The sequence below is a fragment of the Oryzias melastigma genome, linkage group LG20 (genome assembly GCF_002922805.2).
Source record: "Oryzias melastigma strain HK-1 linkage group LG20, ASM292280v2, whole genome shotgun sequence".
In the NCBI taxonomy this organism is placed as follows: Eukaryota; Metazoa; Chordata; class Actinopteri; order Beloniformes; family Adrianichthyidae; genus Oryzias; species Oryzias melastigma.
In genome coordinates, this window is record NC_050531.1 from 9147575 (window position 1) to 9164023 (window position 16449).

The 16449-nt window shown below is 35.3% G+C and overlaps 2 protein-coding genes across 2 annotated transcripts; both read right to left on the minus strand.

The window, feature by feature from the left end:
* Positions 1–4782: 4782 nt before the first annotated feature.
* On the minus strand, positions 4783–11987 carry si:ch211-161h7.4 (microtubule-associated protein futsch). The gene is made up of 15 exons (XM_024280440.2): positions 11552–11987; positions 10929–10972; positions 10595–10659; positions 10432–10508; positions 10160–10220; positions 9825–10026; positions 9372–9536; positions 8572–9275; positions 7236–7685; positions 6611–7157; positions 6468–6538; positions 5684–5824; positions 5311–5471; positions 5132–5222; positions 4783–5050 (listed from the first exon to the last, which is right to left on the minus strand). The coding sequence occupies exons 1-15, from the start codon at positions 11573–11575 to the stop codon at positions 4968–4970; spliced, it is 2886 nt and encodes a 961-aa protein (XP_024136208.1). The 5' UTR covers positions 11576–11987; the 3' UTR covers positions 4783–4967.
* Positions 11988–12708: 721 nt separating this feature from the next.
* On the minus strand, positions 12709–15518 carry LOC112151350. Its single transcript, XM_024280226.2, has 8 exons — positions 15197–15518; positions 14928–15037; positions 14703–14847; positions 13856–13969; positions 13634–13778; positions 13414–13562; positions 13201–13340; positions 12709–13112 (listed from the first exon to the last, which is right to left on the minus strand). Exons 2-8 carry the CDS (start codon positions 15025–15027, stop codon positions 12961–12963), a joined length of 945 nt encoding a protein of 314 aa, XP_024135994.1. The 5' UTR covers positions 15028–15037; positions 15197–15518; the 3' UTR covers positions 12709–12960.
* Between the last annotated feature and the right edge of the window lie 931 nt (positions 15519–16449).

Genomic DNA, 16449 nt, shown 5'->3' on the forward strand with positions numbered 1-16449 from the left:
AAAACCTGCTCAGCCTTCGCCTGACCCAATGGAACTTTTACTTTTAAAGCTGAAAGCTGACAAATACTTGATCACCAGAAGCGTAGTTTGTCCCTGACATTTCTTTGTTCTGCTTCCATGCTGGGCAACAGCACAACATGAGATATTCAAAGAGAAAACCATCAAACAAGATTTGAATATCCTTTGTAGAATGTGGACATGAGTTATTCACAAGCATTTCTATGTTTCTAACACACATGCTCACATCTGAGTCGTGAGATTTGAGTATTTAAAGGGCCTATACCATGTAAAATCAACTTTTTGAGCTTTTAAGTGTATTATAATGTTCATTCCTAAAGCTGTCCGTTCACGTATTTCTGAGTAATCCTCTAAAAACCTGCTCTCTGAGCACCAGCCCCTTGTCTTCCCCCAAAAAAGGAGCGTGTTCTCACGAGCTGATGTCACAAATTGAGAACAGCGTCTTTCAGGAGGAGACGCCTCCAGCCTAACACAAACACCCAATTTCTCCGCTCCGCTATTAGTAGCTAGCTTTGCCACTCGTGGTGCTCAAGCGTTAGCTTTGTTGCTCAGCTAGAGATGCTTAGCCTTGAGCTTAGCCGCTTAGCTAGCAGTGATCAGCTGCTAACTTTGCCGCTCAGCTAGCTGTGATTAGCTGCCATCTTCACTGCTCTGCTAGCGGTGATCAGCCACTAATTTCTCCGCTTAGCTAACAGTGATCAGCCGCTAACTTAGCGGCTCACTTAGCGGTGTTTAGCTGAAAGCTTTGTCGTTAAGCTAGCGGTGATCAGCCGCTCATTTGGCGCTTGGTTAGTGGTTGTCAGCCAATAGCTTCGTCGTTTAGCTAATTTTCCCGCCCAATATGCCATCACTCTACTCCATATGCGATTAAGAGCAGGTTAAGTAACTGCATCTGTTCGGTGAGGTTTTTAATTAAATTTATTGTGAAGCAAACTCTCATGAGTAAAAGTTTAATGTTTCATTTTTCTATTTAAATTTAAATAAAGCAAGAGATTGGAGAAGACACGGGAGAAAGACCTTTTTTCTTTCCTCTCCTCCTCAAAAACACTGATAACAGCTCCTTTCTCTGTCTTGCTGGCTGTTAAATAGATGTGAATGTCAGCTGGTGGTGTTGGGAACATAGATCTTCCTCCCTATTTACACGTCTGATGGGGAGGACTAATAAATGATGTTCATGTGAAGCACATCCCCCAGGTTTGAATTAGTATGCATAATAAATATCCGGAATGCAGACAAGCACAAACTAGATTTCATTTATAAGTAAAACCGAGGTTTAGATTTTACATTGAGGCAACACTGTTACTATAAATATTTATTAATTGGGGGGAAATTGATTTTCTGGTCTTTATGAGGTGCTACAGTTTATCAAGACCTTTGCAGCTCATCTAATTAGGTCCAAAACTGATTAAGGCAACAAAATTAATCTCCTAATTTAAAAGATAGAATCTTTTGGGAAAAAATGACTTATCCAACCTTTATTTTATGTTATTAGAGGCAGTGGAAGACTTACTATTAGGTAAAGGTAGGTGACTGCCTGTTGGGGGCAAAGAGGTGAACAATTAATAAAAGTGTCTAAAATAAATTGTTCGCCCACTATCATTTAACTGTCATTTAAAAAGCATCCCAAATCACTGATGTTGCATGTTGTGAAAGTGTTTGATCCTTCCCTGTCCCTCTGCAGCAATGGTATATTCCAGTCAACAGCCGGTGGAAAAACTTGCAAGTCAGGCTGCAAAAGAAGGTGGTTTTCTATGGAAGTGGATAAGGGACCATGGAGGAAATTCAGACGGTTTTATTCTCAGAATTCTGAGAAAAGAACAGGATTCTGAGAAAAAGAATTCTAAGAAAAAAAATCAGAATTCTGAGGGGGAAAAAAATCAGGATTCTGATGAAAAAAAATCTGAATTCTGATAAAAAAAGTCAAAATTCTGAGAAAATAAATCAGAATTCTAAGAAAAACAAGAATTCTGAGTAAAGTCAGAATTCTGAGGAAAATAAGATCTGAATTCTGGGAAAAAACTCAAAATTCTCAAAAAAGTCACAATTCTGAGAAAAAATTAGAATTCTGAGTAAAGTCAGAATTCTAGAAAACATCAGAATTCTGAGAAAAAAGTAAAATTAAAAAAGTCAAAATTCTCAGAAAAAAAGTTAGAATTCTGAGAAAAGAACAGGATTCAGAGGAAAAGGAATTCTAAGAAAAAAGTCAGAACTCTGAGAAAAAAATCTGGATTCTGAGAAAAAAATTAGAATTCTGAGAAAAAAATATCTGAATTCTGGGGGAAAAAGTCAGAATTCTGAAAAAAACCCACAATACTTAGAAATGAATCAGAATTCTGAGAAAAAAGTCAGAATTCTAATAATAAAAAAAAGAATTCTGACAAAAAAATCAGGATTCTGAGAAAAAAATCAGAATTCTGAGAAAAAAGTCAACATTCCGAGAAAATAAATCAGAATTCTAAGAAAAAAATCAGAATTCTGAGTAAAGTCTGAATTCTGAGAAAAAAAATCTGAATTCTGGGGAAAAACTTAAAATTCTTGAAAAAGGTCATTGTTCTGAGAAAAAATTTGAATTCTGAGTAAAGTCAGAATTCTAGAAAACATCAGAAAAAGTAAACATTTTTAGAAAAAAGTAAAAATGAGAAAAAATCAGAATTCTGAAAAAAAATTAAATTCTTAGAAAAAACAGAATTCCGAGTAGAGTCAGAATTCTGAGAAAAAAATCCAAATTATGGGGGGAAAAAATCAGAATTCTGAGGAAAAAAAACAAAATTCTAAGAAAAAAAAAGAGAATTCTGAATAAAGTCAGAATTGTGATAAATAAATCAGCATTCTGAGAAAACAGTCAGAATTCTGAGTTTAAAGTCAGAATTCTGAGATTAAAGTCAGAATTTTCTATGGCCATTTTTTTTCTCCATGTTTCTCCTCCGTGGTTTCTAGCTCCATAGGGTGGTTTTAATTCTGATTTTGCAGCCATAGTTTGATTTATTTAATGTATATAAATTACTTAATATTTATTTATTTTAAATTGTTTTGGCGTCTTCCTTCCTGTTCCTTTTTTCATTTTTTTTTTTTCATTTTTTGCCAAAAACTGACGTATTAAAAAAAAGGCAGAAATTTGTTCCTGGAAGTGAGTGATTAACAGATTAGTGCATTCAATAAATTAAAAGCAATGTATATAAAATCCATGTATTTAATGTTTAAATGATTTAAGTGTTTATCAGTTGTCTCATCAAAACATTTGGATTCCTGGCCTTTATGCTGTCTAAAAGTGGAACAATAACAAAGTTATTTGGCGTTTAACCTTCTGTAAGGTTTAAAAAAATAATAATTAATACAACTGCAGCATAAATGTTAATAATAATAATGTTATCTAAGTCCAACACTGATTTCAGGCCCTTCAAGTAAGTCTGGGTATTGTAGAAAGATCCAGCAGTTCTTCTGACAACTTTTTAATGGATTTATTCTTCAGCATAGATGCTTTTATTACAGATTTTTATCAACATGATGACATGTTGAATGCTTTTATGCTCTGGAAAGGCTCCATCCACCGTCAAAACACTCCAAAGTTCTGCATTGCATGGCTTCTGGGGATCCCCACAATCCACCAGAGTTCAAGAAGGGCCCTAATCCACCGCCTCAGAACTGAAATGAAAACAGAATCCTTCCCAAGCAGTTCATCCAGGCATCCTTTTTTTCTGAAATAGGCATGACTCACAGATGTTGTGTTACAGGCGGCAGATTTGGTCATAGACATGGTAAATAATTCAATTCGTGGAAGGAGGGGGCTTCCCCCCTGGGTGTACTCTGGTGGTCCAAGCATCGTCTCTCGAGGAGACCCTGCCTTAAGGCGGGTCAAACTGCAGCAGAACCACAACCCCACACTAATAAATGATTAATCATCAAAGATCTAATGAGGAGACGTATCTCGGTTCTCCTGTTCACAGTTCAAGTCTGTTATCTACCACAAGCGACAACTCAGGGATGCACTGCAGAAAAATAAAAATCTGGATTTATTTTATATTTAACTTTATAACAGTTGATGAGACCTGAATGTTGGGCTGCAAAGTCAGCTCAACCTTTGGCTTTTAAATATTTTAAATAAATATTTTCCATTGTTTAAATCAGTTAAAACAAAACATTTACTGCTTAAATTAAATTTAAAAGATGAAGATTGTCAAAAAAGTGGGAGACAAAAGCTGAATTTACTGTTGCTGAAACCATAAAATGTCTCTTAAAGTGTCCTTTTAAGTGTCAGACAGTGCCCATGAGTGTCAGAAAGGAACCTTTAAATAAAACAAATCTATATACTATATTAAATTTGTATTAAAAAAGTTATTAATTTATATTTTTCATAAAGTGAATAAAAAATTAAGTTGACTACAATAAGACTGTTGTAATATTTTTTTTCCTATAACATAAACTAAACTATTAAAAGAATAACAATGTAAAAAAAATGATTCATTAATAAAGATACATTTATTTTACAACTTTTTAGCCATTTTTTTTACATTCTGTGATGTCTTCTACATGTTCAAACTTTCCAAAAGAATTGAAATTTTATTTTATCCAATACTTGAGATTCAAGTTTGCAAAACAATTTCTCAGTTATTAACATGCAACCAAAAAATATAAAACTGAAAGTTAAAAAAATGTAGCAATTACAAAAATATTTTTGCTATAACCAAATTAAATCTGGTTTATCTGCAGACCAGATTATTTTCTCCAATTTGAAATGCTAAAAAAATGACAACAAATAAATACAAAAAAAGTTCTTAAAAAGCACAAACTTATTTACAGGTTTGTTTCTTAACTTTTGTTTTTTTACAGGATTGCATACATTGAAGACAGATTTGCCAAGTTTGATAAAAATTACAGCTATTAAAGTATTCACAGATCATTTTTCACAAAGTAAAACTAGTGAGACTTTATACAAAATGTCATTTATAGCTTCAGTCTGAACTTTCTGCTACGATCCGGGTAAAGTACAGAACAGATGGCTCTGGGTTCAGGTTCTGGAGGCTGTAGGCTCGCCCTGCAGAAATACAAGAATGATTCAGAAAATGACTAAACCTGTATGGATGAATAATAAATGCTTAGAGAACGGCCTTCTTACCACACTCCACAATGAAGCTTTGTCCGGGTTTGAAGCGGAACACGGTGGAATTAATGTTAACTCTCACTGTACTTGTTAACACATTGAAAACCTTTTGAAGTAAACACACAAAAAAGAGTTTTATTAGACTAAACAGTCAAATCATAATATTATAATCAAAGGAGATGCAGTTCACTGACGGTGGTCGCGCTGTGATCCACCCAGAGGGGCTTCTTCATGTGAGAGCCCAGCAGGATCTTTCCGGAACAGATGGAGCCGCTGTTGAGATCCACCTGGTAGCCGAGCGCTCGGTCCTGGTAGGAATACCACTCAAAGTGATCCGCAGTGACTGCAGCACCATCTGCAATGAAATCACACTCAAATGAGTCCAGACAGAAGATGCTAAAACACACAATCGACCAGGAGGACAACAAATAGAGGAAAATGATCTAATCAGCAGGACTTCTTAAAATGACAGTCCTGATGTCAATTATTTATGTGAAACTCCAGATCATTTTTGGCCATGAAACATTTCATAAACAACATAATAAATGTATATAAAGGTGGACTTACTGTCAGACGTGGTGGACCAGAGCGCCTGGAGCCATTCGTTCAGGTTGTCCTTATCCTTTGGATGTAAGGTGAGCGGCCTGAGAGGAGGAGAACAAAGATCCGACACACAGAGCGCCACCCGCAGACGGGACGACAGCAAACCTGAGTGGAAGAACGCCATATATAAAAACACACATCTGTTTGACTTATAAGAGTTAAAGTAAAAAGTCAAAAACTATACATAATAAGATGTGTCGCAAAATTATGTTATTTAATCATTTGGACTTTCACAACCACAAAGTTAATTTTTCCGACTTTAATTATGTATTTGGGATTTGTCACAGGATTATTTTTAAATAAAGGTTCAATTGTGTTTTCCTTTTTTGTTTCAATCCTAAACGATTCCTGCACTGAATGGAATTTGGGTCCATTTCTGCTTAATGAATGTGGAAAACACAGACGAGCCAAATCAAATTTAAAAACAGTTCAGGTCTGCCTACTTACAGTCAGTCATAAATATCACTGGAATTAAGATAAATGGGAAAGAGACCAATCAAAAATAATCTTAGACATAAACAAAAGCTCTAAATAAAACACTCTTTTCACAACTCAAACTCATGTAAGGCGTCTTTCCCTTTGACTGCAAAGAAGATTGCAGCTATTTTTGCTTTCAGAACAACGATTGGGCTTCTTAATAGTTATTGATCGAACTGCCTTTTGACTGGCAGCTAAAATAACTTGTATGGCTCCAGTCTGAGCGGGAATATATTCAGAACTCCAGAAGTAAGATGATTAAAGCACATACTCGTGTTGTTATTATCCTCAAACTGCTCCAGCACAATCATGGAGGAGGGTCCGCTTTGTAAAGCTTTTAACCTGTCAAAAGTGATCAAGTTACAGAAACAAACCTGCACACGTGGAGATTTACTGAGAGTAGTTCATACTCACGTGTCTGACTGGCGTTTTGGGTTTGGTTGAGTTTTGTGGTTGAACCTGGTGGTTGTGCTTTTACCCACCTCTTCACTGTCTTTATCGAATGTGTTTCCTGTTGTGTATTCGGAGTAGGAGCATTCCTTATCGGAATGTGAAGGGACATCGTGTGGAGGCTCTGCTTCTGCAGGGAAGACGTCCTTCAGAGAGCGCCTGACACTCTTTGGAGGGGACAGAGGCTTCAGCAGAGGCTTCAGAGCGCCCCCTGCTGTCTTCACCGGGGTTGCCATGTTTTTATTTTGGGGGAGTTCGGCAGGTTTGCTTTGCTGGGATTGTTTTTTTGCCTTAGAAGGTTTTGTCTTTTTGGGATGAAGCTGCTGAGGCTTCCAGGAAATCCTTTCTAAGTCGTCCTCATCAGCAGCCTTGGAAACTGCCCACCAGTCGCCCGGCGGCTTCCTCCTCCGTTTCCCCGTTTCCCATTCACAGAGCGGGTCGTTGGTAGCCGATGATGGAGTCGACTGTTTAGCACTGCAGACATTATTATACACCTTCTGAAATAGTTTATCTGTAAAAAAAATACAATTATTTCACTATATTTAAGGTTACTTTAGAGTTCAGACCTTAAAAACGTTGTCAGAATTACCTGATTTATGACGAGGTGTGACCATCAAGGGACTAGACTCCACCTGGTCCAGGTTTTGGTCCGGAACCTCCTGTTGCTCCATGTCTAATAGCTCATCTGCTGCTTTACTTTTGGCAGATTCCACCTCTTCTGCGTTTTTTGTCTTTTTGGTTCGCTTTGGATTTTTCTCTTTTCTTTCATTTTTTTGTTTACTGAACTGTCCCACGGGCTGTTTTTTGGCCTTCACAGGAGAGCACACTGCTGCACTGGGCTTCTTACTGACCTTGTTTAACTTTTGCAGTTTCGGCTGCTGGTCTGGGCTTTCTTCACCGCTCCCTGAGCTCAACCACCACTGTCCAGTCGGCTTTCTCTTCCTTCTTTCAGTCTCTTCGGATGAACTTCTTCCAGACTCAACTGGAGGATTGAGTTTTTTGTTCTTCCTATTTTCCTTAGATTCTACGAATTCTTCATCTGCAAGAGATAAATATATGTAAACAATATGTTTTTCCAACAGATGGCTGTATCTACGTTTTATTCATTACAGAACCTCATTTTATAAACATTTTTATTTGATTTTTTTTGTCTTAGATTTACATCTTTTATCAAACTTTTTTTTATATGAGACTTATTTTTTTTAGCTTTTTTTGTTTGTTTGTTTGTTTGTTTTTTTTACTACATTACAATTTGCTTTTAACTTTATACTTAATACTGTTTTGAGGCAATGCCTAAAATTACTTTTTTAAGTAAAAGCCCAACTTCTTCATTATACATACGGTACACATATTGTCATTATATTACACAATAATTCCACAATGAGCCTAAAACTGTACAAAAAATTAATTCCAAGCTGTAAATTTCAAAATTTTTAACTGCAAAAATCACAAAAAAATAGGTCAAACAGTTTTTATGTCTTATACTGGATATTAAACAAGTACAGAAAAGATAAAAAAAATATATAAATCCAAAAACAAAGCAAAGACAAAGTCAAAACAATGTGAAAAAAGCTTTTAAAAAAACAAGTGAAGCTCTTCTTAACAATTATATGTCAAAACTCTTGTTATGTTTATTGTTTTTGATATCATTTGTTTTATTTAGGTGTAAAGCACTTTGTGTTTTGTTTCATATAGAAAGTGCTCTATGAATAAAGATTTATTTGATATTTGGAATTAAAAATGTCAAAGCTAAAAAACCTTTTGAAAGTTTTTAAATAAAATTTATGCTAATGGGGAGTCAGTGTCTTCCCTTTAAAAATGTAGAAGAAATAAATTAAGTTTGCATTAGACTTTTCTTTCAGTTATATTGACAATACATAATTTATGACAGAAAAATGCATTTTAATCTTACAGGGAAGCCTTACCTGTAAATTTGTTCTGCTCTTCTGTGTCTGTGGATTCCTTGCCGCTCTCCTCCTGCATTTGATTCGTTACAGGACTAGCATCTGCTCCATCCTTCTCCAGCACAGCTCTCTTCTGGGTTTGTTTATTGGCCTTCTTTACAGTTTTTGCTAAGCTTTTCTTGGTTGTTTTTTTATCGTCTTTTGCGCTCCTTTTGTCAGACGACTTTCTGTCTTTGGTTTGCATTTTCTCTGAGGGTTTTTCATTGTCCAAGTCCTCATTGGATTTGTCTTTAGACTGAACCTCAGCGTTAAGACGCTTTTTTGATTGAACGGTTTTCTTTTTTTCTTCTTGCACCTCAAAGTCATCTGAGATAGGTTCCTGATAATCGTAAAAATCTTCTTTCATTTTTCCATTCCCTGTAGATTTCTGGGTCTTCTCTTTTCCTTTCTTCTTTTTATTCTTTTGATCAACAACCTGGCTTTCCAGTTGGCCGTTTTCCCTTTCCGGCTCTGGTCTTTCTTGAGGAATCTCTGATGGAATTTCCACCTTTCCCTTGTCTGGTGAACTTTCTTTAGTAGGGCTGGATGTCAAGCTCTGCCTTTGTCTTCTTTTTGAGACACTTTTACTTGGGATAGAAATCCAAAAAGGAGCATCGTCTTCCAGAATTAGAAAGTCGTCCTCGGGATCAGGAGGAGGCGGCGGTGTCACCTGTGCTTTTTTCAAACTGAAAACACGCAAAAAGATCTCAGTAATGGTTTACGAAAAAAAGAAAAACTTTTCAGCTTGGATTCCAAGGAAAAATAAGTTCTTATTGACTCACTTTTGTTTACTTGACTGTATATCGACTTGAAGCTTTTTCAGAAAAGGTGTCTTTTGCCTTGCAGCAGGTGAGGATATCTCACCAGCACGCCGTTTTTTCACCGAAACACCCGCCACAGACTCTCGCCTTACTGCTCGATCATGCAGTTCAGTATCTTCTTGACCCCTGTTGAGCCAAAGAAAGAAAATGTCATAACAGTTTTAAAAAATGAGTAAGAACTAAAATGTTTTAGGAAATAACTTAGACTATTTAAACTTTAAAATCTTTCTTAAAAAGAAACAAATTTACTCAAACACATTTTTCTTCTCTTTAATATCAAATTCCAGTCGGATCAATCAACTTCATGACTTATTAAGACAAAGAAAATTGCATCAAACACATTCTAAGTGCAGAATTTATTATTTCAGACTAATTAGTGATTGAAGAAGCACAATTTCAAAATAATGTTCATACTTTTTAGTTCCCGTTTCCTTTTTCTTGGGTGTCTCTGTTGGTAGAGGGACTGCGTCAAATTCTTCTGCCATATCATCTTCACAGTTAAAAAGAACTGGGGACGCAATTTGCTCATCTTTCTCATCTTTTTCTACACCCATTTCTAGTTCAATGGGGCTGGAGGTTTTTATAGGCCTGTGCATTTCAGCTGGGGGCTCCAAATCTGCAACCAAAGTAAAAGCAATCCCAGTGAAAAATAGAAATTAGATTTCAAATTAGAACAAATTATTTTGGCAAAAAAAAATAAAAAATAAATAAGACATTTTCTAAATAGAAAACAGGTTTAAACATGTTACCAATATCCAGTTTAAGTCTTGCTGATCTTGTTGCAGGACTTTTGTTTTCTTTTTTGGAGCTCTGGAGAATTTTAAAAACACATGGTCAGCAATTCAGCATGAAATAGTAAAACATTTTAAAAAGCTAAAGAATAGAAGATCTAAACCTGAATAGAGGGATAAAACAAACATCAATGATAAACCTGCTAAAAGTAACAATATAATTGTAATAAGACATTTATTTTTAATAATAACTATACCTATAAATATTTATTATTAGAAAGTGTACCTACAGATGTTTTGCTCCCATTTGTCCCAGTGTCAGAACTCTCAAACAATACAGACTGCGGCTGATCAGTCGAGGATGAATCTGAACATAAAAGATTTGCAAATGTCAACAATTTGAAGTTGTCTAAACGGTATAAATCCTGTTTATAGTAACTAAGTTTTTCTCACCGATGTCATCAAATAACTTGTCAACATCCATCACTGTTAAAGGCTTGTTCCATTGGTTTGACAGACTAAAAAAAATAGTGAAAATTACTTTTTTCCTTTTACATAAACACTGGAATAGCTATAAAAATGTAGGAACTGGAATAAGTAGATAATTGCATTAGGTACCAAGGTAGATTACAAATAGGATATGTAATTTATAAGCAGAAGTTACAAAAACCATCTGTCAATTTTCATGTACGGAATGCTTAACAAAACCAGATGATTCTACCCTAGTAAAAGCATAAAAGTGGTAACTAGGAAAAACAAAAACCCAAAACAATGTGTGTAAACATACCTTTCTTTTTCTGTAATATAGCAGAGTTTCCTCTTGGGCCTTCTCTGCAAAAAAAAAAAAAGACAACTCTTTAGTCAAATTCAACTAATTTGGATCCCTCCAAGAAGAAGGCAATGAAAGATGCCCCTAAAAACACATAATTAGAAAAAAATGCACAACAAAAAGAGCACACTTGAGGGCTTAGAAAGGGCATTGTCAAAACCAAATATTGTCTGATTTCCGAGCAAATACATAACTTAACGGGTGAACCTTTGAAAAGATGGACGTTAGAGTCACAACAAAACGAAATTGGTTTCTGATTTAGCAAGCATGTACTCAATAAAAACTAAAACTCTTATGAAGGACTATGAAAGATGTGTACAGATGAGCAATGCAGTAGATTTCTGTCATTATGCAGATCTCCAGACTATTATCATTTGTTGTAACACTAGCCACTTAAAGGAAGATTTTACAATTAATTAGATACTTTGAAGACGATTTCGGGAAAAACATCCAATACGTATTTATAGTTGACAACTGAATGCTATTAATTGTGTAAATGAAAATTTAAATCTAGCTCGACCCTCAAATGCATTGCCCATCTACAGCTGATAACAAGAAAATATAAGGAAAACGTAACCTACCATGGTGGGATACTTTGTCTCCATTTGTGCTTGCAAACTATTATTGTCACCCCGGTATAAGACTCCACGTCTGTAGCTAGCTTAAAGTCCGGGTAACAATAACTTTCAAACTCCGTTACCGATACCTACGTACTTTCCGTGGCTATCGAACGTATTTTTGGTTTACAACGCAACAGCCAGGTTTAGCAAAAAGCACAGAAAATAGTGAAAAGTGTGGCCTTTTCCATTCCATAGATATTGAAACAGCAGCTAACGTTAGCAAAACAATAGCTTTGGTCACCATTGGTACATAACCCGCGCATTTCTGACATATCCATATGAGTTTAGCCCTGTTATTTGTCTTACAGGTAGACTCATTGCAGCCCTACTTTGTTATGAATCCACATTTGTTTCATACGTGTACAATTCTAAAGTGTTCGTGAACTAAATTAACAAATTATTTGATAATTAATATCTTTGAAAATCAAAATGAAGTGTAACACGCAACGGAGTTGACTCCTGGAAGACATTGCACAGGAACAAAATGCGTTACTTTCAACAATAGACTTTTCTTCGGCATTTCCTATCAGGACCAAGTATGCGCTTTACTGCCACCTACAGTTCTAGAGGACAAACTACCGAAAAATACAGAATTTCCCCTGTATAGTGTTTTAGATTAGAACAAAATACAAATTCAGCTTTAAATGTGCACGAATTACAATTTTTCTTTTTTTCCCCCTAGTTATTATTGTAAAATAATATCCTGAGGAATTTGTGTCCTTTACGGATTGTTTATAATCAGGTTAAACCTGATGATCAGCATATCACCTCTGATATGAAAGAAAAACACACACAAATAAATGACTGCATCTGTTTGGAATAGAAAAATTTATTGATGAGAAAATATAATGTAGTCTAATTTCAAAACACATGAACTGTAATCTGATATTTTCACATAATGACAACATTTTAAATATTTTCTACAGGAATGGGCACACAAATATATGCATATGAACTAGACTGTCTTTTTTTACATTTGAACATCAGAATAACATTTTTTTAAAAGTTCATATTGAGACTTCCATATATTTTGCTTTCTTATTCGGTGTTTAATATTCTAGCATCAAAGGAAAATATCCACTTATTAAAAGCCAAAAAATAGTAAATATCTTGTAGTATTTTTTTTTTTTTACTATTTGATCATTTAAATGTGATGGTGTTTATTTTCTTTGTTGTAAATTAATCATAAGACAAATTTATACAAGTCATTGCTACGCTGCAGTTTCACTATGCTGCCATCTAATAAAACATAAAATAGATATTAAATAATATACAACATGGAGTGCAAGATTGTTTTTAGCATGCATTTAAAACCTGACTAGCAGCTGACCTCATTATCACCCCCGACCCACAGGTTTGGTGAATAAAGCCTAGCGAAATATCTTTTTGTCTTTCTTAGAAATCTCCATCACTTCCATGGCTTCAGGGCCTGCATCTTCGTAAAGTGGTTTTTTGAAGTGTCTCCAAACCACCAGAATAATCCGGATGACGAACAGCACACAGGAAACCGCCAGCAGTACAGCTGTGGGAGGAGATCCAGTTGCTTGAGATGATAGTACCACATTTGATCAATTAAAAAAAAAAAAAAATCTGAGATTTCTGTGTCTCACCAATGAAGATGCCAATCCGACCGGGTGAGTTGGCATCATAGTTTTTGTTCATGTTTCCCGCCAATGCCCAGATTACAACAACATAGGTGATCAAGACGTATCGCACATGCTTATCAAGGATGGTGTTTTCCAAAGCAAACCTGTAATTGTATTCTTTATTAGCTTCAGATCATTTAAAAATGACTTTTTAATTTTATTTGAGAGTAAACTCACCACACAACCAGCAACACAGACAGTAGAGAGTAGGAGACAGTGGCAGCATCAACTGGAGACATGTTTGCATCATAAACCAGGACAATGGTCAGGTTCAGGAGGGTTGCTATGGTTGTCCAAGTGGTGTAGACCATCACACCATTCTGAACCTAAAATGTAGATGTAAGGAGTTATAAAACAGCCCCCATAATTATTTAATTTTTAACTTATTTGTACGAACCAACGCTCGAAGGAGCCAAAGATCTCTCTTGCAATATTTCTTGAGCCAGGCTCCATAAACATGAAGGCCATGACAGCAGAAGAATATCATGGAGTAGTTTGTGGCGACAAGCAGGATGAGGAAAATGAGGGCAGGGATCATCATTCTATTTGAGCAAGAAACTCAAATTTTAGCCTTTTTAAATATGTTTTTGCTTCACTTTACAGCAGAATAAACTCTCACCCTCTGTCCCAAACAAGAAGCCAAGCAATGTTGAAACACTGGTTGAGACACCAGCAAACAAAGAATCCATACGGCAGCACAGGGGGGCTGCAGTACATATAACCGGTTTCATTTCTGCAAGACAAAAGGTGATCAAATCTTTACATTTTAAATTATGTGAATGCTGCAAAGCATATTCTCCTGCTCTATTCTGTATGTTTTTCAGCACCTAAAAACTCAATCACACTTTCATTTCAGCAAAGACATTACCGCTTTTATTTTTGGTATTCATGAACTGGATAGTTTCTGATATATTAAAAAAATGCCTCACACGTGCACTTTAAAACTTGTAAATTTCCACATACTTTCAGCTAAAGACACCATTCAAACTTTAAAATTGTCAGCACCTACTGGGTATTGTTGGGGTAAGTTGGAATTTAGCCTTTATTTTAACAGCATGTTGAGTGTTTTTTGGCTAATTTGAAAATGTTTCTAGCTTTTTTAGGCTATTTGGAGTTAAGCTAATATCTTAGCATTATGCTAGCTGTTTTTCTAATACAACTTTTTTAATTCCTTAGGAAAATGTGGAGTTTAGCTAATGATTTAGAATTATGCTAGCTGTTTTGGCAAAATTAGACATTTTTCCAGTATTTTGGCTAATTTAGCTTTTAGCTAATATTTTAGCAAGCTTTCAGTTTCAGCATTTTCAGCTCTCTACCATCTTCAGCTGCCACATTCAGCTTACAGCATTCACACTTGTATTATCCCAGGGAATGCTATAAATCTAGTTCTACTTGTGTCAGTAATTACATAAAAGTATGATCATCTAACACATATTCGAGTATTAAACACAAAATGTGATCCAGACTTTCTGAAGAGCCCCGCAACGATGTAGACATTCATTGCTGCCAGCCAGATGTAAATGACTCCCCAGATGGCGAATGTCCATCCTGGTGGTGTGAGCAGCGTGTCGAACACAGCAGACACATTGGCAGTTGTGGTCAAATAGGGACCTTTAAGGAAAAATATATATATATTTTGGCAACAAAATTGCTTAATGTGAGCGATTTATAAAAAATGGGACTGAATTTACCAGCTCCAAACACAGACAGGACGTTGAACACCAGACTTATGACAAAGAAAGCAAAGGAGATGGCAACAGCACCAAGGCGGAAAAAGTTGTGCTTTCCCATTGTGGGTTTGCTGCAAACACAATTGTAAAGAAAGAAAGAGGCGAATAAAATCATAAAAAACATCAAAATACAGCAAAATAACTTGTAATTCAACAGTTAATCTACATTTTATTTAGATTATTAAAATGAAACCGAGTCATAAAGCGGAGAGGGATCAGACTTGTCATACCTTGTGCGGATCCTCCTTGTATGAGCAGAGTCGTGCGATGGGGCGAGGTAAGTGTGCAGGGGATGGAGGAGATGTTATATAGTGCAGAGTTATATACTGCAGAGTAGCTGTTGCACGAGGAGGAAGACACGTGTTTCTTATCTTCTCTATACGTTCAGCCTAAGTACACAAGGTCATAAATACGAACAATGTTTCTCTTTGGTAGAAGATCCAGAAAACATCGCCTGTTAGGCTTACATTGGAATGACTTCAGCTTTCTAGTAATAATATTGTTGCTTTAATACATTTAGGATATTTTTGCTTGTTTTTAATTTTGTTGTTTTAAGCAAATGAACACTTTTTTGAACGTAGAAATGTGTTAACACTGGAGCTCCAGTGTTCAAGTTCTGTGATTTATCGTAATTTTTTAATTGTTTAGACGATTAATGTAATTCCAGTAGATTCTAAAGGAGAAAAGCAGCCGCTTTTCTCCTTTAGAATCTACTGAAATTACATTAATCGTGTTAACAATTAAAAAATACATTAAAAACTTTGTGTTTAAGTGTCACTAAGGTGTTAAATAGTTAAAATCTCTCTTTTTTGGGGGGGGTAATTCAGGAAAACACATCTCCATCTATCTTAGGTAACCTCACCCTTTCTTCACTTCAATCTTCATTATGTTATCATTCAAGCTCAATTACAACATCTCTCCCTTATCTCTAAGATTATTTTAAGACAAGAGTCTTTTTTTAATACCGAAAGGGTCAGAGGAAAACCTAGAGGTCGATGGAAACCCGTCAACGGGTCACGAAAAGGTTGTTTCCAATCCAGTATGTCATTAAAATCTTTAATAGTATAATTTGCTTCTTCCCAATTCATTTTATTTAGTTATTTTGGACAAAATTCACAATTTTTGGATTTAATGGGTTATTTATTGAATGCACAAGTACAAAAATTATATTTCTGATTGAGAGCATTTTCAATAGCATAATTTAGATGTGATTGTGGATGTACCATGTAACATTTATTGATTTTCTGTTGTTTTCAGTTCAACTTTTTTCACAAATGTGTTTTTAAGAACTTTTTTAAATGCGATATTGGGTAGGGGTGGATATTGAGAGTGTGTGTGAGTATGTATGTATGTGTTATGTGTTTTTAACCTCTATATGGTTAAATAAATAAATGTATAGAGATATATCTCTTTCACTTTTTTGTTTTGATTGCTTGAAATAAACTAATTTTAACTGTAAAATATTCTAATTTCAAAATAATGG

Excerpts from the sequence above, each read along its gene's own strand:
- si:ch211-161h7.4 (XM_024280440.2), bottom strand. The coding sequence starts at position 11,575 with ATGGAGACAAAGTATCCCACCATG. Across the intron at positions 7,158-7,235 it reads CACACCTCGTCATAAATCAG|ATAAACTATTTCAGAAGGTG; the intron begins GTAATTCTGACA and ends TTTTTTTTACAG. Across the intron at positions 6,539-6,610 it reads CCAAAACGCCAGTCAGACAC|GTTAAAAGCTTTACAAAGCG; the intron begins GTGAGTATGAAC and ends CACTTTTGACAG.
- LOC112151350 (XM_024280226.2), bottom strand. The coding sequence starts at position 15,027 with ATGGGAAAGCACAACTTTTTCCGCCTTGGTGCTGTTGCCATCTCCTTT. Across the intron at positions 13,970-14,702 it reads GTTGCGGGGCTCTTCAGAAA|AAATGAAACCGGTTATATGT; the intron begins GTCTGGATCACA and ends TTTGTCTTGCAG. Across the intron at positions 13,563-13,633 it reads TTTGGCTCCTTCGAGCGTTG|GTTCAGAATGGTGTGATGGT; the intron begins GTTCGTACAAAT and ends TCTACATTTTAG.